The sequence below is a fragment of the Bos grunniens genome, chromosome 3 (assembly GCF_055505025.1).
Source record: "Bos grunniens cultivar Pamir isolate PY7600 chromosome 3, Bosgru_T2T1.0, whole genome shotgun sequence".
NCBI lineage: Eukaryota > Metazoa > Chordata > Mammalia > Artiodactyla > Bovidae > Bos > Bos grunniens.
Genome location: NC_141167.1, coordinates 63,553,790 through 63,578,116, shown reverse-complemented (window position 1 = coordinate 63,578,116; position 24,327 = coordinate 63,553,790). Strand labels below are relative to the sequence as shown.

The 24,327-nt window shown below is 40.8% G+C and overlaps 1 protein-coding gene across 27 annotated transcripts in view; it reads left to right on the top strand.

Annotated features, from left to right (window-relative positions):
- Positions 1-11,803: 11,803 nt before the first annotated feature.
- Positions 11,804-24,327, top strand: part of COL24A1 (collagen type XXIV alpha 1 chain) — a 401,096-nt gene continuing 388,572 nt past the window's right edge. For 4 of the 27 annotated variants that reach the window (XR_015160374.1, XM_086390890.1, XM_086390884.1 and 1 more), the window contains exons 1-3: positions 11,804-12,152; positions 12,593-12,723; positions 23,987-24,051. Coding sequence is in view for 15 of the 27 variants with exons in the window: in XM_086390890.1 (XP_086247016.1) it covers positions 12,668-12,723; positions 23,987-24,051 (121 nt within the window). In the remaining 12 variants the exon portion in view is untranslated. Of the gene's footprint in view, positions 12,153-12,252; positions 12,373-12,592; positions 12,724-23,986; positions 24,052-24,327 lie in introns of those variants that run through there. The other 23 variants (XM_086390899.1, XM_086390896.1, XM_086390893.1 and 20 more) reach the window with 16 other exon arrangements.

Sequence of the window (24,327 nt, the reverse complement as noted above, 5' to 3'; positions counted from 1 at the left end):
TGACTCTCATGGGGAAAATAAACCTTATTATAAGACAACCAAATAAATAATGAAACACAAGAGAAGCAAGGCATTCTATTTGGCTCTTTTATACTTTCAAATGATAGCTATTATTCAACTAGTTCTAAAGGAAAAGTATATATCATGTCTTGCCTTACATCTAAAATTCAAAGATCTGGATATTTCCTCTACTCTGTTCTTTCCTCAGCTTCTGCACTCTTAAGTTACTTTTAAATCAGATTCCACTGATACTCATGCAAACATTTGCCAGTTGCTGTGCAACTATTTCACCTAATTGTGGATTCTCTGTAGTCCACTTCCATTCAGCCTATCCTTTTCATCAGTAAAATAATGTTTCCTTTTATAGCCACATGATTTTGAGAAAAGTAATATCCAGTAAATAGAAACTTGGTCTCAAAAGAACTGAATATGAAAAACACTTTATTTCTGGTTAGAGGCATATACACTTATTTTATAATTTCAAATATAAATTCTACCCTTGCTAGAAGACCATTCCAGTAGAGGGCTCCAACTTGCTTTTACATGTTATTGAGGGAAAATCCCCAAGAGGTTTTTGAAGACTGACTTGCAGCATTACACTTAAAGTGTAAGAGTTTTCTCCTGACATGACTATGCAAGTATGTATCTAACTACCTGTTTGGTTGTCCTAGAGTCCAGCTCAGTTTAAGGATCTGCCTTTCTCTAGCCACACAAACTCATTTTAGTCCATTTCTTTCATCTTTTAGCTTCTTCCCTAGCATATTCTCCAATATTAATTATTTTAAGCCATTTCCAGTCCAACTATCTCCCTCAATCTTGAAACTTTTATTACTTTTTTTCTGATTTATGTAAATAATACATGCTTATTGTAAACAAAGAAAAATAGAAAAACAAAAGAAGGACAAAGTTTAATTCATCATTACTGATTTTACCATCCAGATATTATTTATACTACTATTAATACTTTGGTATACTTCCCTTCAGTCTTTATTCTAAGATATACAATACATACTATGCACACCCATATATTTTGTATTGTATATATTTTTGCATCCTGTCTTAAAATATTTTAAGAATTTTTTGTTAGAAAATACCTTTCAAAACATTATTTTTTCATTATTGTATAATATTAAAGTATATGAATGTACCCTAATTTATTGAGAAATAGGATAATACTGTGATGATAATTCTTATGCATCAATTTTTGTAGGCTTCCCTGGTGGCTCAGAGGTTTAAGCATCTGCCTCCAATGTGGGAGACCTGGGTTCGATCCCTGGATTGGGAAGATCCCCTGGAGAAGGAAATGGTAACCCACTCCAGTATTCTTGCCTGGAGAATCCCATGGACAGAGGAGCCTGGCGGGCTACAGTCCACGGGGTTGCAAAGAGTCGGACTCAACTGAGTGACTTCATTTCTGTTTTTGTGGGCAAATGTGATAATTATTTTGGAATATTTTTCTAGAATAAAATCACTGATCAAAAAATATAGTTTTTAAAGATTCTTAATCCTTATTGGAAAATTTCCTCTAGTTTTACCTAATTTACAATCTTCTAGCTGGTACTCTTGCCTGGAAAATCCCATGGAAGGAGGAGCCTGGTAGGCTGCAGTCCATGGCGTTGCAAAGAGTCAGACGCCACTGAGTGACTTCCCTTTCACTTTTCACTTTCATGCATTGGAGAAGGAAAGGCAACTCACTCCAGTGTTCTTGCCTGGAGAATCCCAGGGACGGGGGGAGCCTGGTGGGCTGCTGTCTATGGGGTTGCACAGAGTCGGACACGACTGAAGTAGCAGCAGCTGGTATAAAAGTACCAGTTTCACTCTACCTTCATCAACATTGGATGTTATCCTTTTTCTAAAAATCTTTGTCATTTGCTTTTTTTCCCCCCCAGTGGAGTCTTAATTACTTTAACATACTTGAATTGAGTTCATTAAATATTTTAATGTGTCTTGGGTCCAACTTTAGCATATTCCTTTTGCCCATTTTTCTACATTTCTATATCATCTCTTTTCTTGTTAATTTATAAGAATTATTCATGTAGCAAAGGTCTCGATATTGTATTTAAAGAGCAACCTAACCTTTTTAAAAGTATCAAGGTCATGAATTTACCAGCCATGCCAGATTCCCTGGGTCTGAGGGGTACTTTCAGGACATGACAATTTCAGGGCTAAAAGCAGGAAATGGAAACCAGAGTAAATAGAGATGAACAGGTCACCCTAACTAAGGCGCTATTCTATGGTAAGGGAGACTAAATGCAATTAAATGAAACGTGATCTTGAAGCAGGAAAAATAAAGGTTTACTATCATGTAGGGAGAAAACTGGAGAAGGCAATGGCACCCCACTCCAGTACTCTTGCCTGGAAAATCCCATGGATGTAGGAGCCTGGTAGGCTGCAGTCCATGAGGTCACTAAGAGTCAGACACGACTGAGCGACTTCACTTTGACTTTTCACTTCATGCATTGGAGAAGGAAACGGCAACCCACTCCAGTGTTCTTGCCTGGAGAATCCCAGGGATGGGGAGCCTGGTGGGCTGCTGTCTATGGGGTCGCACAGAGTTGGACACGACTGAAGCAACTTAGCAGCAGCAGCAGTAGGGAGAAAACTGGTGAAACTTGACTGGTCTGTAGATTAAAGAATACCATCAAGACAGTATGGTACTGGCACAAAGACAGATCAATGGAATCAAATAGAAAGCCTAGAGGTAAGTCCACGCACCTATGGACATCTTATCTTTGACAAAGGAGGCAAGAATATACAATGGAGAAAAGACAATCTCTTTAACAAGTGGTGCTGGGAAAACCAGTCAACCACTTGTAAAAGACAGAAACTGGAACACTTTCTAACACCATACACAAAAATAAACTCAAAATGGATTAAAGATCTAAATGCAAGACCAGAAACTATAAAACTCCTAGAGGAAAACATAGGCAAAACACTCTCTGACATAAATCACAGCAGGATTCTCTATGACCCACCTCCCAGAGTAATGGAAATAAAAGCAAAAAATGAACAAATGGGACCTAATTAAACTTAAGCTTTTGCACAACGAAGGAAACTATAAGCAAGGTGAAAAGACAGCCTTCAGAATGGGAGAAAATAATAGCAAATGAAGTAACTGACAAAGAATTAATCTCAAAAATATACAAACAGCTCCTGCAGCTCAGTTCCAGAAAAATAAATGACCCAATCAAAAAATGGGCCAAAGAACTAAACAGACATTTCTCCAAAGAAGACATACAGATGGCTAACAAACACATGAAAAGATGCTCAACATCACTCATTATCAGAGAAATGCAAATCAAAACCACAGTGAGGTACCATTTCACACCAGTCAGAATGGCTGCTATCAAAAAGTCTACAAACAATAATGCTGGAGAGGGTGTGGAGGAAAAGGAACCCTCTTACACTGTTGGTGGGAATGCAAACTAGTACAGCCACTATGGAGAACAGTGTGGAGATTCCTTAAAAAACTGGAAATAGAACTGCCTTATGACCCAGCAATCCCACTGCTGGGCATACACACCAAGGAAACCAGAACTGAAAGATATGTGTACCCCAATGTTCATCACAGCACTATTTATAATAGCCAGGACATGGAAGCAACCTAGATGTCCATCGGCAGACGAATGGATAAGAAAGCTGTGGTACATATACACAATGGAGTAATACTCAGCCATTAAAAAGAATGCATTTGAATCAGTTCTAATGAGGTGGGTGAAACTGGAGCCTATTATACAGAGTGAAGTAAGTCAGAAAGAAAAATACCAATACAGTACTAATGGATATATATGGAATTTAGAAAGATGGTAATGATGACCCTATATGCGAGATAGCAAAAGAGACACAGATGTAAAGAACAGTCTTTTGGACTCTGTGGGAGAAGGCAAGCGTGAGATGATTTGAGAGGGTAGTGTTGAAACATGTATATTATCATATGTGAAGCAGATCACCGGTCCAGGTTTGATGCATGAGACAGGATGCTCAGGGCTGGTGCACTAGGATGACTCTGGGGGATGTGATGGGACCTCATGAGAATTTGTATTTCTTTTTGACTTTACCATTTGCAAATTTTACATCATACTTTTTTCTGTTTTTCTGAAATACTTCAAGTCCTAGAGAGCAGGCATGAACAGTGTCTGAAACCTCTTGCTGCCCAATAAATACTTGATAAATAAATTAATAAGTTAATTTTACTCACCTCTAAACAAGATAGATTTTTACATATAATTACTTGTAAATCTTCACTGTTAAATATTTGTATAAAACCATTAATGTTATGTATTGGAATTTACTTTGGTTGTACCTCATGCTGCTGCTAAGTCACTTCAGTCGTGTCTGACTCTGTGTGACCCCATAGACGGCAGCCTACCAGGCAATAACACTGGAGTGGGTTGCCATTTCCTTCTCCAATGCATGAAAGTGAAAAGTGAAAGTGAAGTCGCTCAGTCGTGTCTGACCCGCAGTGACCCCATGAGGTGGAGATAAATTTATTCTCTCCTTAAGACTAGTAGTTTTAGCACTATTTGTAAAGCAGATCTTATTTATGGAGTTTTGAAATATACTGAATCATATACTGAATTTCATCATATACTGAATTTTACATTCTTATGAAAATCTGTAGTAGAAGCTTATATTCTGTTTCAGTAGCCGCTTGTCTTGAAATGGTTTTCTCCTGAGAAGGAGGGAGGGAAGAAGAAAAAATGAAAGGAAAAGGAATTATTGAGAACATCAACTTTATCCAGAGTTGGCATGGTTACATCTTGATTAGCAGTTTTCTGACCAGGCAATTTAACTAACCCTTTTTCTGCATTAATTTTCTCCTCTGTATAAAAAGGATAATAAGTAGTACCTACTTAATAGGACTGATAGAGAATAAAATGAGTTAATATATCTAAAATAATTAGACTGATTCTCATGCATAATAACGGAGAAGGCAATGGCACTCCACTCTAGGACTCTTGCTTGGAAAATCTCACGGACGGAGGAGCCTGGTAGGCTGCAGTCCATGGGGTCGCTAAGGGTCCGACATGACTGAGCGACTTCACTTTCGCTTTTCATTTTCATGCACTGGAGAAGGAAATGGCAACCCACTCCAGTGTTCTTGCCTGGAGAATCCCAGGGACAGGGGAGCCTGGTGGGCTGCTATCTATGGGGTTGCACAGAGTCGGACATGACTGATGCGACTTAGCAGCAGCAGCATGCACAGTAAGCATTGTGAAGGATTTGCTACATAATTACTTTTTGAATTCCTGTGAGTGAGTGTAAATTGCTCAGTCGGTCTGACTCTTTGGGATCCCATGGACTATAACAGTCCATGGAGTTCTCCAGGCCAGAATACTGGAGTGGGTAGCCTTTCCCTTCTCCAGGGGATCCTCCCAACCCAGGGATTGAACCCAGGTCTCCCACATTTCAGGCAGATTCTTTACCAGCTGAGCCACCAAGGAAGCCCCGAGTTCCTGCACTCTTATTTAATAATGCTATATGTATTTTGTTCTTGCTGCTTTAGTTCCATATTGTTTCCTCCCACTTTCTACAGTTTATGTCCTTGACTCTGTTCTCCATTAAAATGTTCACATCCTTAAAAACAGACTCTACTGTCAAGGCCTCAAATACCATTTTAGGCAGATGATGAAGAAATCTAAAACTCTAGCTCTGACTTTTTTCTTCAGCTCTAGCTTCAACAGACCTAATTCTAACTCCAACAGATCTCTGGATAGTTCCAAAACAGGGTCCTACCAAGATCTCAGTATAGTGTGTCACAGATTGAGTTAGTTGTCTTCCTTTTGCCATTGGACAGTGGCATAATTTCTTAATCTTTCAGACTTGAAATTTCATCTATATCTCCTCCCTTCCCAATCTAAGAGGTTTTTAGATCTTCTTGATTTCTTTTAATAATGATTCTCTTATTTAGCTTTTCTGTTGTTCCCACCATAGTTCATGATATGCTTATTTCAACACTTAAACCAAATTTATCCTCCAAACTTCCTCTCTTTCCAATCTTAGCATCTGATGTTGATCAGTCTTCTTAAAATGGGAATTTAAAACATAATCATTTATGTTTAAAATTATTTAATTTGTTTTCTATTACCCATAGATTAAATTTAAATAATAAAACATAATCTCCATGAGGGGAAGAATTTTCAAGCATTTTTTTTGCTGATGTAATTTAGTGTCTAGAAGAGCTCCTGGTACATAGTAGGTGACTAAGTGCTTACTGAATGACTAAGTGAACTTATCCTGGCATTCAGGGACTTTCATAGTTGCCCTCAACCTCGATACAAATGCACAAATCTCTAATCCAAGCTGATGAATCTACTCCTTTCCCCTAAATATAGTTCACATATCTTCCTCTTGTCCAATTACTGTTAGTCTCCAGCTCTCTATTTCTAAGCATACTATCTTTCTCTTCTCCACCTATATAAATCCTCTTGACTTTTCAAGGCCCAGCTAAATGCCATGGTCTTGGTTAAGCTATATTGATTAATTAAAAATATGCTAAACTCCAGCATTGTAAAAAGTCTATGTCATTGCAGTCTTACATTGTTTATTTTTTACTGGGCAAATGCTTCCTCTCCCACAATCAAATATATTCTATTTGAAGGTATGCATACTCTTTGGATGTTTCTGCAAGAAAAGAGCTCTACTAACTCTAACTAACTATGTGCGACCCCATAGACGGCAGCCCACCAGGCCCCGCCGTCCCTGGGATTCTCCAGGCAAGAACACTGGAGCGGGTTGCCATTTCCTCTTCCAATGCATGAAAGTGAAAAGTGAAAGTGAAGTCGCTCAGTCGTGTCCGACTCTTAGCGACCCCATGGACTGCAGCCTACCAGGCTCCTCCGTCCACCGGATTTTCCAGGCAAGAGTACTGGAGTGGGGTGCCATTGCCTTCTCCCTCAAAAAACTTAGATACATTTTAATGATAATTCCATTTAATACAGCATTCAAATATTGACTCAACATTGCGAACAAAAATATATTTTTAATCCTTAAATAATTGAAGGGGAAATGGAGACACAAATTTTTGACCAGTAGTCAAAAATAGAAATACTATAGGAATAGAATACTGTAGAAATTATTAAGGTTAAGAATGTATATCTTCCCTTGGCACTGGATTTCTAGGAGGTTTCCAGAAGGCTGTGGCTATTTGTTACAAAAGTGAGGAAGGGGGCTGGTTACAATGGCTATTTGGCATATGACACATGAACTAGGTGATCAAAGTTAATATAAATAGTAATAAAATATATCAGTGTTATGTATGCTCAGTATGATGCCCTGAGAAAGGCACAATATCATCACAGTGGTATTTTAGCTGAATATACAAACTTTGAATCATGAGAATACATAACCCAAAGCCAAATTTGGGGAACTTTTACAAAATCACCGGCCAGTGCTCTTTGAAGGTATCAAAATCATGAAAGATGAAAGAAGACAGGGAATGCCACAGATGGCAGGAGACTACGGAGATATGGCAGTTTATTTAATATCTTAGTTGATTAACTATTGCTGCTGTTGTTTAGTCGCTCAGTCATGTCCAACTCTTTGAGACCCCATGGATGCAGCATGCCAGACTTCCCTGTCCTTCATTTCCCAAGGCTTGCTTAAACTCATGTCCATTGAGTCAGTGATGCCATTTAACCATCTTGTCCTCTGTCATTCCCCTTCTCATCCTGGCTTCAGTTTTGCCCAGCATCAGGGTGTTTTCCAATGAGTCAGTACTTCTCATCATGTGGCCAAAATATTGGAGCCTCAGCTTCAGCCATCTGTCCTTCCAATGAATATACAGGACTGGTTTTCTTTAGGATTGACTGGTTGCATCTCCTTGCAGTCCAAGGGACTCTCAGGAGTCTTCTCCAACACCACAGTTCAAAAGCATCAATTCTTTGGCACTTGGCTTTCTTTATGGTCCAACTCACATCCATACATGACTACTGGAAAAACCACAGCTTTGACTAGACAGACCTTTGTGAACAAAGTAATGTATCTGCTTTTTAATATGCTGTCTAGGTTTGTCACAGCTTTTCTTCCAAGGAGCAAACATCTTTTAATTTCATGGCTTGCAGTCACCATCTGCAGTGATTTTGCAGAGCCCAAGAAAATTACACAAAAAAGTCTGTCACTGTTTCTATTGTTTCCCCATCTACATGCCATGAAGTAATGGGACCAGATGCCATATTCTTAGTTTTTTGAATGTTGAGTTTTAAGCCAGCTTTTTCACTCTCCTCTTTTTTTTTTTTTAATTTTATTTTATTTTTAAACTTTACATAATTGAATTAGTTTTGCCAAATATCAAAATGAATCCACCACAGGTATACATGTGTTCCCCATCCTGAACCCTCCTCCCTCCTCCCTCCCCATACCATCCCTCTGGGTCGTCCCAGTGCACTAGCCCCAAGCATCCAGTATCGTGCATCAAACCCGGACTGGCGACTCGTTTCATATATGATATTATACATATTTCAATGCCATTCTCCCAAATCTTCCCACCCTCTCCCTCTCCCACAGAGTCCAAAAGACTGTTCTATACATCAGTGTCTCTTTTGCTGTCTCGTACACAGGGTTATTGTTACCCTCTTTCTAAATTCCATATATATGCGTTAGTATACTGTATTGGTGTTTTTCCTTCTGGCTTACTTCACTCTGTATAATAGGCTCCAGTTTCATCCACCTCATTCGAACTGATTCAAATGTATTCTTTTTAATGGCTGAGTAATACTCCATTGTGTATATGTACCACAGCTTTCTTATCCATTCATCTGCTGATGGACATCTAGGTTGCTTCCATGTCCTGCATATTATAAACAATGCTGCGATGAACATTGGGGTACACGTGTCTCTTTCCCTTCTGGTTTCCTCAGTGTGTATGCCCAGCAGTGGGATTGCTGGATCATAAGGCACTTCTATTTCCAGTTTTTTAAGGAATCTCCACACTGTTCTCCATAGTGGCTGTACTAGTTTGCATTCCCACCAACAGTGTAAGAGGGTTCCCTTTTCTCCACACCCTCTCCAGCATTTATTATTTGTAGACTTTTGGATCGCAGCCATTCTGACTGGTGTTCACTCTCCTCTTTCACTTTCATCAAAAAGCTGTTTAGTTCCTCTCCACTTTCTGTCACAAGACTGGTGTCATCTGCATGTCTGAGATTATTGATATTTCTCCCAGCAATCTTGATGCCAGCTTGTGCTTCATCCAGCCTGGCATTTCACATGATATATTCTGCATATAAATTAAATAAGTTGGGTGACAATATACAGCCTTGACATACGCCTTTCTCAATTTGGAACCAGTCCATCGTTCCATGTCTGGTTCTATCTGTTACTTCTTGACCTGCAAACAGGTTTCTCAGGAGGCAGGTAAGGTGGTCTGGTATTCCCATCTCTTGAAGAATTTTCCATAGGCTTTTGTGGTCCGCACAGTCAAGGGTTTTAGTGTAGTCAATGAAGCAGATGTTTTTCTGGAAATCTCTTTTGCTTTTTCTATGATCTAAGGGATGCTGACAATTTGATCTCTGGTTCCTCTGCCTTTTCTAAATGCAGCTTGAACATCTGGGAGTTCTCGGTTCATGTACTGTTGAAGTCTAGCTTGGAGAATGTTGAGCATTACTTTGTTAGGGTGTGATATATGTGAAATGAGTACAATTGTGGGGTAGTTTGAACATTCTTTGGCATTGCCCTTCTTTGGGATTGGAATGAAAACTGAGGTTTCCCAGTCCTGTGACCACTGCTGAGTTTTCCAAATTTGCGGGCATTTTGAGTGGAGCACTTTTACACATCATCCCTTAGGCTTCGAAATAGCTTAGCTGGAATTCCATCACCTCCACTGGCTTTGTTCATAGTGATGCTTCCTAAGGCCCACTTGGCTTCACACTCCAAGATGTCTGGCTCCAGGTAAGTGATGACACCATGGTGGTTATCTGAGTCATGAAGATCTTTTTTGTATATTTCTTCTGTGTATTCTTGCCACTTCTTAATATCTTCTGCTTCTGTTATGTCCACACCATTTCTGTCCTTTATTGTGCTCATCTTTTCAAGAAATGTTCTCTTGGTATCTCTAATTTTCTTGAAGAGATCTCTAGTCTGGTGTTTTCCTCTATTTCTTTGCATTGTTCACTGAGGAAGGCTTTATCTCTCCTTGTTACTCTTTGAAACTCTGCAGTCAGATGGGCGTATGTTTCCTTTTCTCCTTTGCCTTTGTTTCTCTTCTTTTCTCAGCTATTTGTAATGCCTCCTCAGGCAACCATTTTGCCTTTTTACATTTCTTTTTTTGGGTATGGTTTTTATCACCATCTCCTGTGCAAAGTTACAACCTCAGTCCATAGCTCTTCAGGCACTATGTCTATCAGATCTAATCCCTTGAATCTATTTGTCACTTCCACTGTATGATTTGATTAATTACTTAATTAACTAACTAAACTATCCTGGGTTAGGTCTTGGACAAAACAAAGAACATTTGGGAAAATTGACAAAATTTGAGTGAGATCTATAGATTAGTTGTATTATATTGGTGTTAATTTCCTGGTTTTGATAATTTACACTGTTATGTAAGATATTAACATTAGAGGAAGTCAGATAAAGTTTATATAGGAATTCTCTTTACTTTTTAACCAACTTTTATGTAAATCTAAAATTTCAAAATAAAAAGTTGAAAAAGTTGAGGAGGATGGATTAAACTCTATGTTCTTAAAGGAAAAACTCTCCCAATTTCCAAAGGCCACATCAATCGTTTCCATCATTAATATGGTCACCTAAGCCTTTGTTTGGAGAAGGCAATGGCACCCCACTCCAGTACTCTTGTCTGAAAAATCCCAAGGACGGAGGAGCCTGGTAGGCTGCAGTCCATGAGGTCTCTAAGAGTCGGACACAACTGAGCAACTTCACTTTCACTTTTCACTTTCATGCATTGGAGAAGGAAATGCAACCCACTCCAGTGTTCTTGCCTGGAGAATCCCAGGGACCGGGGAGCCTGGTGGGCTGCCATCTGTGGGGTCACACAGAGTCAGACACGACTGAAGTGACTTAGCAGCAGCAGCACCAAGCCTTTGTAATGTGTGTGTAATGTGAGATGCCTTTGTGGAAGGGTCATTAGCTTCATTAGGATGGTGTACAGAATAGACAACATCATTTCTCCAAGATATCATATTCACTGTATACAGCAGTCATTCATTAAACAGACATACCAAATAGTATTTGGGATGCTGAAAATACAATCATGAGTGAGATAATAGATCCTTGGCCTCCTGGAATTTCCAGTCTTATTAATGAGGAAGATAAATCAGAACTTAATTTTTTTTTTTGGGTGGTGGAGCAAATCTTGGAAGTAGATTTCTCAGTATGAAAAAAGGTGTTGAGAGAATGGGACTTAGGTCAAAAAAGAAACTTGTCACAAACCTTGGAGAAGGTATTCAAATTGGTAAGGCAGTGGTGTGTTCTTGTGCTTTACATGTATAACTGCAGACCATTAGTCCATGATTGTATAGGAGAGAAGGGCAGAAGGCAGAAAAGTGGATTACAGGAAAGAAAAATCAGTAGAAAGTAATACGGCGGACAGATTGAAAGAGTGAAGGTGAGAAAAGGAATTAATGAGAACATTTGCGGTTAGTTTATAATATGATTTAGGCCACAGGCATAGCTGCAAAAACAAAAAAAGGCAAGAGAATTGGAGGAGATTGAAGGACTCTGCTGAGTTACACGTGATTTTAGAACGTGTGTATGAAGAGGACAGAGAAAGGGGGATGGGAGACAGCAAGAGAGAAAACATCAAACGGGAGAAAATATCAAATTGGGGACTGCTGAAAAAGGAAACGGCACACGGATGCTTGGGAGGAAGGATACTAGTCACCTACAAGCCCCGGGAATGCGTGGGAAGCGGGAGTGTCTGGGCGGTGCCGGGTGGCTGCGAGCTCGCCCCAGGGCCCGGGGGCTTGCGGACTGGGGCGCCCCAGCTAGGCGCGTGGTAGGGGGAAGGTTGCGGGGTGGAGGGGGAGGTGTGCACTGTGTTTGATGATGTCATTGCAAGTCAGGGAGCGGTGAAATTTAACACCGGCCGGATTTGCTGGGCTCCTCTTCTTCCAGAGGAAGCAGCCGGCGGCGGTCCACGCCGAGCGCCTGCAGTTGCCACCGGCCAGCTCGCACGGACGAGATTTCCGAAGTGGGTGTGTGTACTTGTCTGACAAATGTTCCAGCGCGGGTTGTTTCCAAGGACTTCCTCCCCCACTTCATCTGCTGCCCTCCCCCCACTCCTTTCTCCTCCCAGGCCCAAAGCGGAGGACTCCACTGGAGTCACGGAGTCGCCTTTGAACCGCAAGTGAACTCGAGGGCTGCGCTCGCAGCCGAGCTCCCGCTGCTGCCGGCGTCCCGCAGCCCGCCAGTGAGGTGTACCTCCTTGCCCGCCCTCCCAGGGGAGCGCTCCCCGCCACCCACCCCGGGCCTGTCCGCTACCCCGAGCTGGGGCCCTGGGCAGCCTAGCAGTCTACCCGCCCGGTGCTATTTCTCTGCTCGTCTTCCATTTGTCCCTCCCCTTTTTGGTTATTGTTGAGGTTTTAGAGCATCGTTTTCATGTGCTTTTTTTTTTTTTTCCATTTTTCATGGACAGTACCTGCACACTTAGCAGTTCGGAGTTGGCTTCTGTTTTCCGTTAGCGCCCCGCTGTAAGGACAAATGCATACAAATGCATTTAGGAGCCCACAGGACAAGGCGTGGACAGGTCTCCCACACGGCAAAATCGTAAGTAGCCCACCCGCGGGGCAGGGGTTAGATCGGCAGCTCTCCCCACCCCCTGGATCCGCTGAGCCAGTTGGAGATTTGCGCCCTAGCTACTTGGCACTTTTTTTTTTTTTTTTGAAGTTGGGAGCCGGCGAACAGCCGCAGCATCCTCCCCTTGTCTCCTCAATTTGTAAAATACCCTGCTAGAAAGGAAGCCTCCTGCCAGCGGGTCTCTCAGACAGTTTATGCTAAAGAGATCCTGCGGCTCGGGAGGAACAGCTCGCTGGCTCACTTCCCGAGGCCGGTGGTAGCGGCTCTTGCAGCCCCGGAGCTGGACTCTGACGCCCACCCGGGCTCCAGCTCCCGTTGCCCTCGCATCCTCCTTCCGTTCTCCTCGCTCAGGGCCCTGGCTGAGGTTTTGTTTCCCCTCGGTGCTCCTTGGGCATCCAGCCTGGGAACTGCTGGGGTGCTCGCGGTCCCCCTGGGCTCTGTGTGCGGAGCCTGAACCATGCGGCAGAGTTGCCGAATGGGGGAGAGGGTGCCCACAGAACCTCGGACATCAGGGAGCTCCTGGAATCATGAGACACAGAGGCAGTTGGTCTCTAGTCATTAGGAGGCCAACAAACGTGCTGCCCATCTGGGGCCCAGGCTGCCCCCTGCTCACTGGAGTGTCACTGGGGAAGGGGCTGGACCCCGGTGCGGAGGGCGGGGGGCCCACGGGGCTGCTGCTCCCAGGGAGTGATCTCACCGGCCCTCCCTGGCACTTCATCTGCTTTTTGGGCATTGTACCGGCTCCCACTGCCTCAGTGGGAGAAGAGCGTGGATGAAGGGTAGGGGGCGCGTGGCCTTGGCTGGCTGTCCTGGCCCTTCCTGGAAGATGTCAGTGGGTTATAGAAGTTTGGTTTTGGCCTCAGGGCCAGGAGGGACGAAGGCGGCTGTGGTCGTTCTCTGCTACTAGGCTGCGAAGCGGGAGAGTAGGAAGGAGGAGGGCAGGGGGGGCAGGACCGAGGGTGCCAGCTAAGGGCAGGCGGAGGCGGAGTGCAGAGAAAGACCGCCTTGTGGCAGTGTTTGTATGAACATGTGCTTCCCAGCCGCTGGCAGCCGAGCCTGGCTAGGGCTCGCGCACTCTCTCCTTCGACCTCTGGAAGCCTGGGCGGGCAGCCGGCTTCCCCACTGACAAGGACGCACATACCCACGCGCCCGCTGCAGAATGAATCAGTGAGCGGGAAAGCTCAAACCCTCAGCCACCACGTGCGTCCATGCAGGGGTGTGCCCGGCCCCCCTGGGGCAAGGGGGAGGGCGGGATTCCTGACACTTCTTCTCCAGGGTCGGAGAAGAGGTAAGTCCCGGCGGGCTCCTGGACCCAGAGCTGCTCACGCGCAGGTCTCATCAGTTTTCCCCAGACAGGTTTCTCACCACTTCTCTCGGTGAAAGCACCTTGCATGGACCTGCCTTGGAAAGCAGGGTAGGGAGTGCAAGGGATCCTGAGGGCCGCTGGACTAGGGTGAGTGGAATGGTAGAATCAGACTTGGGTCTCTGAGGCTCCAGAGCCACCCTGAGAGATTGGATGAGGTCCTCCACTTCCTGTTCCGCAGCTCCAGCGTCCCCCTCCATCCATTGCCCTCCTTGCCCTCCCTGTTCCCCTCCATCCATGTGCCCTTCTTGCCCTCCCTGCCAGCTCCCACCCCCAGGGCTTTCCCTTGGCCCCTACACGAAGCCCACGTTGCTGACTAACATTCCCCTTGGCAGTTGTGACCAACCTCGCAGATTAAAGGAGATCTTCAGCTCTTAGCCCCTGTCTTGTCTGGTTTACACTTCCCTTCCAGACGCTCCCAGAAAAGGTCCTGCATACATTCTTGTGCAGTTTGGGGTTTGTAAATTGGGTCCAGATGATTGGGGGGAGGGACGCAGAGAAACCAAACAGAATGAATTACACCAAGGAACTTCTGAGGAAAAGTTAGACTATGAGTAATTGGGGAAAAGAATCTTCCTGGAGAGGCATCAGATGGGTAGAGGATCCTGTGTGAAGGTCCTCCTCTCTCCTGTTCTCCAAGCAGCCTCCAGCAAGGGGCCTTGCAGACTCCTGTGATATCAAGTTTGTTCCATGATAGTTCCCAGTGAGGGTGAACTGCAGAAAATTGAGGGTAATTCAAGATTACATCAGATTGCAACCTCTCACAGCTTCAGCCACACACATGTAGAGTGGGGAAACGTAGTTACCAATTGAGCTGAGAAAATTGTTTCTTGAAAAAAATCCAGTTTCCGTAAAGAATTCAGAGTTCTTCCGTTTGAAATAAATGCTACCAACCTCATAGGAATAGGGACTTAGGGACAAGCAGCTGATTAGCTGATGATAATGTCAGGCCACTAAATTAAACCTTAGAGTGCCTAATGTAACCCCTGAGGTTTTAATTTTCCACCATCCTTTTGTGGTGATGTTTTGTAAGAGCAGGGGTGGTTTTTAAAAAAATCACAATTCTGATTAGTCACCCAGAAATATTTACAGTTTTAAAACTAGATCCTTACAGACATTTTATTTCAGAGAGCTGCTTTTATTTTGATTCACATTCACATTCTTAATGTGAATTTGTAGAATTAACGAAAAAAAATTAAAACTAAGAATGATAGGTACATTGATTTCTGTAAACAAAAGTGTAAACAAAGTTTGGGATATAAAGGTCTATTTCCTAGCTTGCATGAAATTCTATTTTTAAAGTTGCCTCATTATCTTTGTGTTCAAATAAATGTTTAAAACAAATGGATGTCTTAAGAAGAGGAATTGTAATTTATAGAAAGTAATTTTGAGTGTTATTTATACATTGTGCTTGATAAACTGAAGCTACAGGAGAATGATAAATCGTATTATAGGAACTAGAATAGCCGTACTAGTTTTCTTGCCATGCTTTGCAATTCTGACTTATTTTAGAATTTGTAATTCTGAGTGAGAAGTGAAGATGATTTCATTTTCATTCTCATAAAAGGCTAACGTTCCGTCATTCATTCACTTATCATTCATTTACTGATTTATTCAGCAAATGTTCACTGAGTTCACTATGTGTCTAGCATGATTCTAGGCATAAGGGATACAATGATTGAATAAGACTGAAGCACAATTTCTGCCTTCTATTGTGCCCAGTTAATATAGTAAATGAAAAATGAAACAAGCAAGTATAAACAATGAAACCAGCAAAAATATGACATAAGGATATATACAGAAGGACATCTAACTGTCTTGTTAGTTGGGGAAGATAGGGAGGCATAGTACTGGAAGGAAAGGCTAACCAGAGGAAATGAAATCTAGACTGAGACATAAGTGGAAAAGGCATGGAACTTTACAGACAGAACAGTAAAAGGCTCAGAGGTGAGACAGCATGGTGCATTTGAGGGCCCAGAAGAAATGAAGTTGGTTGGAACACACATTCTAGGGGCAGAGTGGTTGGAGCAGGATCTGGAGAGAGAAACAGAGACTAGATCATGAAAACTCTTTACTTCCTTAGCTAAATAAATGTAGGTTAGATGACCTGACTTGTTGATCTTGTGTTCACTGTGCAGGTGGAAAATGTCAGAGGAGTTATATATCGGTTAAAAGTCCAGACAGCTTGATAATCTCATTGACTGAAGATTTGATGCATTCATTCATTTAAAAATCTTTTACTTAACAGTAGTGTCAGTTCAATTCAGTCACTCAGTCCCGTCCAACTCTTTGCAACCCCATGGACTGCAGCATGCCAGGTTTCCCTGTCAATCACCAACTCCCAAAGCTTGCTGAAACTCGTGTCCATCAAGTCAGTGATGCCATTCAACCATCTCATCCTCTGTCATCCCCTTCACCACCTGCCTTCAGTTTTGCCCAGCACTGGGGTCTTTACCAGTAAGTCAGTACTTTGCATCAGGTGGCCAAAGTATTGGAGCTTCAGCTTCAGCATCAGTCTTTCAAATGAATATTCAGGACTGATTTCCCTTAGGATGGACTGATTTGATCTCCTTGCAGTCCAAGGGACTCTCAAGAGTCTTCTCCAACACCACAGTTCAAAAGCATCAGTTCTTCGGTGCTTAGCTTTCTTTAAGGTCCAACTGTCACATCTGTTCATGACTACTGGAAAAATCATAGCTCTGACTACATGGACATTTGTTGGCAAAGTAATGTCTCTGCTTTTTAATATGCTGTATATGTTTGTCATAGCTTTTCTTCCAAGGAGCAAGCATCTTTTAATTTCATGGCTGCAGTCACCATCTGCAGTGATTTTGGAGCCCAAGAAAAAATGTCTGTCATGGTTTCCATTGTTTCCCCATCTGTTTGCATGAAGTGATGGGATTGGATGCTATGATCTTAGTTTTTTGGATGTTGAGTTTTAAACCAGCTTTTTCAATCTTCTCTTTCACTTTCATCAAGAGGCTCTTTAGCTCCTCTTTGCTTTCTGCCATAAGGGTGGTATCATATGCATTGTTAAGGTTATTATTTCTCCTGGCAATCTTGTTTCCAGCTTGCGCTTCTTGGAGCCCAGCATTTCACATGATGTACTCTGTGGCTCAGCTGGTAAAGAATTTGCCTGCAATGAGGGAGACCTGGATTTGATCCCTGTGTTGGGAAGATCCCCTGGAGAAGCAAAAGGCTACCCACTCCAGTATTCTGGCCTGGAGAATTCCATGGACTGTATAGTCTGCAAAGAGTCAGACATGACTGAGTGACTTTCACTTTTCACTCTGCATATAAGTTAAATAAGCAGGGTGACAGTATACAGCCTTGATGTACTCCTTTCCCAATTTGGAACCAGTCCGTTGTTCCATGTCCAGTTCTAACTGTTGCTTCTTGACCTGCATGCAGATGTCTCAGGTGGCAGGTCAGATGGTCTGGTATTCCCATCTCTTGAAGAATTTTCCAAAGTTTGTTGTCATCCACAGAGTCAAAGGCTTGCATAGTCAATAAAGGAGAAGTAGATGTTTTTCTGGAATTCTCTTGCTTTTTCAATGATCCAGTGGATGCTGGCAATTTGATCTCCAATTTAATTTCTGGTTCCTCTTCCTTTTCTAAATCCAGCTTAAACATCTGGAAGTTCTCGGTTCATGTACTGTTGAAGCCTAACTTGGAGAATTTTGAGCATTACTTTGCTAGTGTGTGTGATGAGTGCAATTGTGCAACAGTAGAATGTGCCAGAAACTTTTACAGGGAGTAATCAGTTTAACAATCTCTGTGGTATTTCAAGGAGAGACTATATATATGTTTATTTCTTCCCTGCTACTGACTGGACTCCAGGTATTTTGATCACTTGAAGTCCTTAAGCATTTATCTCCTTTCTATTTCAGAAGTTGCCAGTATGTTTGGAATTTAACCAAAAGTTCTAGTATGTTTCACACTAGGTTAGGTATACAAGTACTTATTGAGTTGAATTCATTTTGTGTAAGTTACTGACAATATTTTATTCCCTGAATCATCCAACTTTATCACCACTGCTGGGATAAGAACTGTTTTTCCGTTACTTTGGGAACAAAGGGTAGAAATTTTACTATTTCTGGATCTTAGCAGCTAGTAAAGAGCAAAATCTGTAAAGCTGTCATGACTTAGAGAATTTTTTGGCTTGTAAATGTACTGTGATGGAAATTGTTGAAATTCTTGATGTATATTACAAGTGTGTGTTTTTCAGATTAGTTTACTTTTTCCAACTGGTTTAAATGAAAATCTCCAATTCACTTTTTACAAAAGTTCCTTATCACAAATTGAACCTGTGTAGGAATGAGCATCAGTAGCTTGAAGACATATATCATAAAACCTGGGGGTCTCGTGAGTATCCTAAACAAAAGGATGCCTGAAATTCCCCTAAAGTAACTTAGACCCTTCAGATAAAGAGAAAGTTGAATAGCTCTAAGAATTATTTAGGGAAGATGCCTGGGGGTGGATATTAATTCCTTAAATATTCTGAGTTTGGTCTTTGGATATCTATTTCCTGCTTGATCTCCTCTAGGACTTCACCCTTCACGTGTCTGGTTATGTTTTGACTGTGACTTATGTCAAACTGAAAATGTGGCTAGCAGACCAGACACACAGAGTATTTCACATTTTGTTAGATATCCTCCAATATTAATATTATGGATTATATTTTCTGAACATTTATTGAATGTCTCCTACTATATTGTTAATTTTTTTCAGATTAGTCTGATTTTATTAAATGTATATGTACTTCTGTTACTTTACATTAATGACACTTGGTCCAGACGTACAAAAACGTGAATAATAACAGGCATGATTTGAATATTTGAAAAATATTCATGTTTAATATATTAACTAGACTTTCTGTTCTTGTTGAGTTGCTCAGTCATCTCTGACTCTTTTGCAACCCCATGGACTAGCCCACCAACTCTTTTGCAACCCCATAGACTAGCCCACCAGACTCTGTCCATGGGATAGTCCACGCAAGATTACTGAAGTGGGTTGTTATTTCCTCCTCCAGGAGTTATTTGCTTAACCCTAACAAAAAAAAAAAAAAGGGAGATTTTGTTGCTGCTGCTGCTAAGTCGCTTCAGTTGTGTCCGACTCTGTGCGACCCCATAGATGGCAGCCCACCAGGCTCCCCTGTCCCTGGGATTCTCCAGGCAAGAACACTGGAGTGGGTTGCCATTTCCTTCTCCAATGCATGAAAGTGAAAAGTGAAAGTGAAGTCGCTCAGTCCTGTCCGACCCTTAGCAACTCCATGGACTGCAGCCTACCAGGCTCCTCCGCCCATGGGATTCTCCAGGCAAGAGTACTGGAGTGGGGTGCCATTGCCTTTTCCGGGGAGACTTTGTTAGGGTTAACTAAATATATGAACAAATTAGCAAACTTAGTAGACTATTTTAGGTTACTTAATTAAAAAAAGAATTGGCCAGAATGGTAAGAGGACCTTTTTCCAGTTGTGGTTAAACAACATGCCCTTTGTATATGATGATTTATAGAACATTTTGCTAAGAGCGTAACTTGATCTTTGTCTTCTATGCCAGAATATTAATAGGAGTCTACCATACACACAAATTTTAGGCTTTTATATTTGTAATTTAAAATATAAAATTTATATTGTTATCACATAATAGATGAGTCAGCTAAGACTCAAAACCTTGAAATAACCTACCCAAGCTCACACAATGAGTTTGAAATAGATCTAGGACTAATCTTTTGACTCCTAGTCTATTGTTATTTTCTTATTAACCATGTTATTTTCTCTGCAACAACTTAATACAGTTTTAGTTTTAACTTACTTAAGGACTCCAGCATGTCTAGTACAATAAGCACAGCACAACAGCAGAAGCACGAAACACTGCTACCCTTGAGAACTCTTATCATTTGCTAATGTGGAAGTGTGATATTTTTTCTTTATTAAGTAAATGTATTATAAGTGTAAAATCATTGGTGGACAGTGCAAAAGCAAAGAAATAAACAAGTGCAACTTAACTAGACGTTTCCCAGAAAGCTTGAATTCATGCATTTCCCAGAAAGCTTGGATTCGTTAAACATCATTTTACTCATTGATAGAGTTGGGCTCTTTATCAAGCTGATTATATCAATTAGGTTTGATCTCTTCTCTGTCTTCCCACTTCAAAGATGAGAAGAACAGTTAAAATGAAAAAGAAGAAGCCTTCCATTTACCCTACCACAAAAGATTTTTTTTTTTTTAAATTCTTCTTTCTCTCTTTGGACATCCAACTAAAAGTGCCCCTATTTTACTTAACTTTTCCTAAGTGTTAAAAGAATTAGGTTCATAGGGAAGAACTAAATTCCTCAGTCATTGAGAGATCTTGCTGTTTATTCTGTTCCTGTTTTAACGTATCAATTGTGTCAATTTTATGTAAGAAAATGACAAAAGGTGAAGACCTGTTACTTGCTCAGATATTTATTACTAATTAATCGTAAAAGATACAGCACATATGGGCTATAATAAAGTTATAATTAAAGCATCAAGAGTACAAAGGGGAGGAAAAGGTGCAGTCCTCTCTAGGGATGATGGGAAAAATTCATGGAGCAGGTGTTCACATTAGGCTTTGATGATACTTAAGATTCTGATAGATGGAGACTGAGATCTTTTCAGGCACTTAACAAAGTTTGTCCATAGAATAGAGAAAAACATGGTGTGGCTGGAGCTTTGGGATGTCAGATGTAATTGGTCCCTATTTATTGCTTTTAAAAAAAGAAAAAGAAAAAGGAGGTTGGAGCTGAATGATAAGGACTTTGAACACCTGGTGAGGAACTTAAATTTTTCCTGTTCTTCCTTAGTTGTATGGTTAGGCCATTCAAGATGGCGATCCTCTTGCTCCCTGTATGTCTTCTGCTCCACCAGCTCCTGCTTCACTCACATGATTATCGAGTCTTCCTAATTGTAGGACTTAATTAGTAACTGCCTACCTGTTTGTCCCTGCCCCTGGTTTCCCTGGTAACTGATGAGCCAACATGACGGCAGTTCTGCCCTATAAATGGTAGCCTTCTCTTCCTCTGGAAGGTTATGGCCGTGTCCTGCTTGGAGTCTGCTGGGCACGGTGGAGGTATTGCTCCAGGACTTTTTTTTTTTTTTTCCTTCAGGTTCTTAAGACCCCTTTTCAATAAGCCGTTGATGTCTCTTTCTCTGTTTCTGGGCTCTCAGTTTAGTGGCTGGGCACCTATAAGGCTTGCAGGCCTCTGGGATGCTGCCCAGCAGTTGGCTGTAAGTTTGGGGCAGAATTAGAAAAAGATAAAGAAAATCTGTTCTATATCATTGATCTCTACCTCTCTGTTAGTCATCAAGTTAGTAAGTAGGTACACTTATATAAGGTGTGGCTCAACTGACTTGTCATAATCTCCTAAAATCACCTGGCTAAGGGATGATATTTGATGTGTTCAGGTTTTCCTGCCTCACACCAGGAATAGACTTGTTAACATGTCTAGAAAGAACTCGTGTCTTCCATTTTTCTCCCCTGAGGTCACTGGGGAAGTCCACGAGTTGACTGAATTGCCTGGTGAATAGTGCTAGTTGTACTTTAGCTGTATTGGAATGGAAAAGTGCCTTTTCAGTTGTTTCTAAACTCTCAGTGAACTGGATTACTTTGGGCAGGTGAGAAGTGCTTCCTTTCATGTTCCATTTTCGATTAAAACAGCATAATTCTGATATACTCTCCTTCAGTGATTGGAATCCTGAGCTATTTTCTAGTCTTACCGATGCACATGCTGCCAGTTGAAAATACAAATTTGAAAGGAAAAGTGCCTTCTTTTACTCAAATTCTAGATGACATTAGGATTCATCCTGGAGGACCCAAGGAAATCATTTTCATTTCACACTGCTGTCCCCAACTTTCCTCACTAGAATCACCTGGGAAGTGTTTAAAAATCCCTGTAAAACAAATTAAAGTCAGAATCTCTGAGGGTGGGGTTGGGAAGGGCAGAACCCAAGTATTAGTAGTTTTTAGAAGTCACCAGGTGAGTCCACTAATCAGCTATGGTAAGAAGCTGAAAAACAAGTAGGCCTCACACCATCTCTTGAGCATCACCTGTTCCAGAACTGTGGTCCTCAGGGTATGATGCCCCAGATCTGCAGCATCAGCATTGCCTGGGAACTTGTTATAACTGCAAATTCTTGAGCTCCACCCCGACCTACTGAGTCAGAAACTCTCAGGGTGGAGCCCAGAATCTTTAACAAGCTCTCTCGGTGATTCTGTTACATGCTCCTGTTTGAAAACCATGATCTAGAGTAGCAGAAAAGAATTTTTTTTTTAAGGTCAAATCATGTGTCATATTATAAAATTAGGTATGTGATTTAAGCAAAGTATTAATATTAGATTATTTTAAGTACAATGTAACTATTAACAGTAAATATTCTAAATTGTTTTTTCTCAGAGTTTGGTACATACACAATCAGTATTAGATCACTTGGTTAAAAATGTGTACATGCTGAGGATCCACTTCAAATTTATGAAGTCTCTGGGAAGGCCCAGAATCTGGATTTTTCGCAAAAAACCAAAAATGTTGGCATACTAACATTTGAGAAACATCTCATGGATGACACCATATATGGGAAACTATTATAGGCTTCATTAAAATAGATGGTTCAACTATTTGCACATATCAGTTGAAATTTCTATGATTTAAAATTGATTTGTATAGTTAATAAGTATTTTATCAAAGTCTTATTAAAAACTGTTCTGTTCAAATAGTATAATTTTATAGTATACATTTTATATACTGAAGTGAAGTGAAGTCACTCAGTTGTGTCCAACTTATAAATAAATAGTATAATTTTATATTGGCTCACTTTTTCACATTAACATGTTCCTTATTCTTGTTGACAAAGGTAAAAACATAGCTTTGGTGATAAATAGAAAATGTACTGATTACTGCTAGCACAGCAGGAACCTAAAAATGATTTTCAAAGGGCTTTGTCATCACTCTTTGCAGACCTGTATTTTCAGAAATATCATTTGGGGAGTCTCTGAGTTAGACTGAACAGAATCAGAGTCTATATTAGCAAGAAAAACTAGATCATAAAATATTTTCAGCATGCTCATTACTTTCTGAAATTATCTCTGATTTTCAGCTGGGAGGTAGATAAAGCCAATTGTGAAGACTAATCAACAAAATCTATGAAAAGTTTGATTAAGCTAAAAAATTGTAAAGTGTTTTCTATGTCACTAATCAACGTGAATGAACATTTTGATTTGTAGTTGGTTTGAGTATGGTGTTTACAATTACACTAATCACAGTGGTCATTGTTGGTATCTGCAGGTTGTTATATTTTTAGAATCAGTCATGAATCTAGTACAAGTGATTTGAATATAATCTTCAAATAGATCTTATGTAAAAACGTTTAAACAAATAACTGATCCCATAAATTTATAATAACTGTAGTTAAGTGACTAAGTTGTATTTTGTGCCAATCTGCCAATAATTTTACTTTGTGTAAAATTGCATGTGTGGTGATTTGACATAATATATACCACTTATAATAATTTCACTTGTATTAGTTCACATTTACTGAGTTTTTCCTCTGTGCCAGGGACTGTTTTGGGTACTTGAAGCTTTTTAGTTAATCTTCAAAAAGCCTTATGAGATGCATTTAATGAATGGAAACACTAGGGCACAGAGTGATTATTAAATAGGGTGCCCAAGACACATAGTGACGGAACCAAAACTTGAATTTGGGGCTCTTGCTTTTAATCAGCATTAGGATTAAAATACTGTGTGAATTAAAAATAGCTTCATTCTTAATCCTTCACTAGAGTTTATTTTGGGTTTTATAACTTACAGATCATAAATGTCCAACTAAGTTTTTCCCAATTTTTTCTTTATTTTTAGGAAACTGCTTCTTCATTTTATTGTACTATGTGTGTCAGGGGGTACTGTTCATGCACAAGATCAAGGTAAGAATGTTACCTTGTTACTTATTCTTATGTGAAAAATTGGATTCCCGAAAGCAAAAGTATATCACTTTAAAGTCATTATAACCTTAAATTCAGTGTTAAGGAATAAAAAATTCTACAGAGTACAATGAGAATGTAAGGGTGAAAAAACCAATTTGGGGGGAAATATGACCTTTAAGAAATTACTCATATCTTCTGTCTGTGAAATTACTTACATTTTTAAGAAAACTCTGTAAAAGGGAAGTTTTGTATAGTAGAAAGACTTTGTTTGTGACT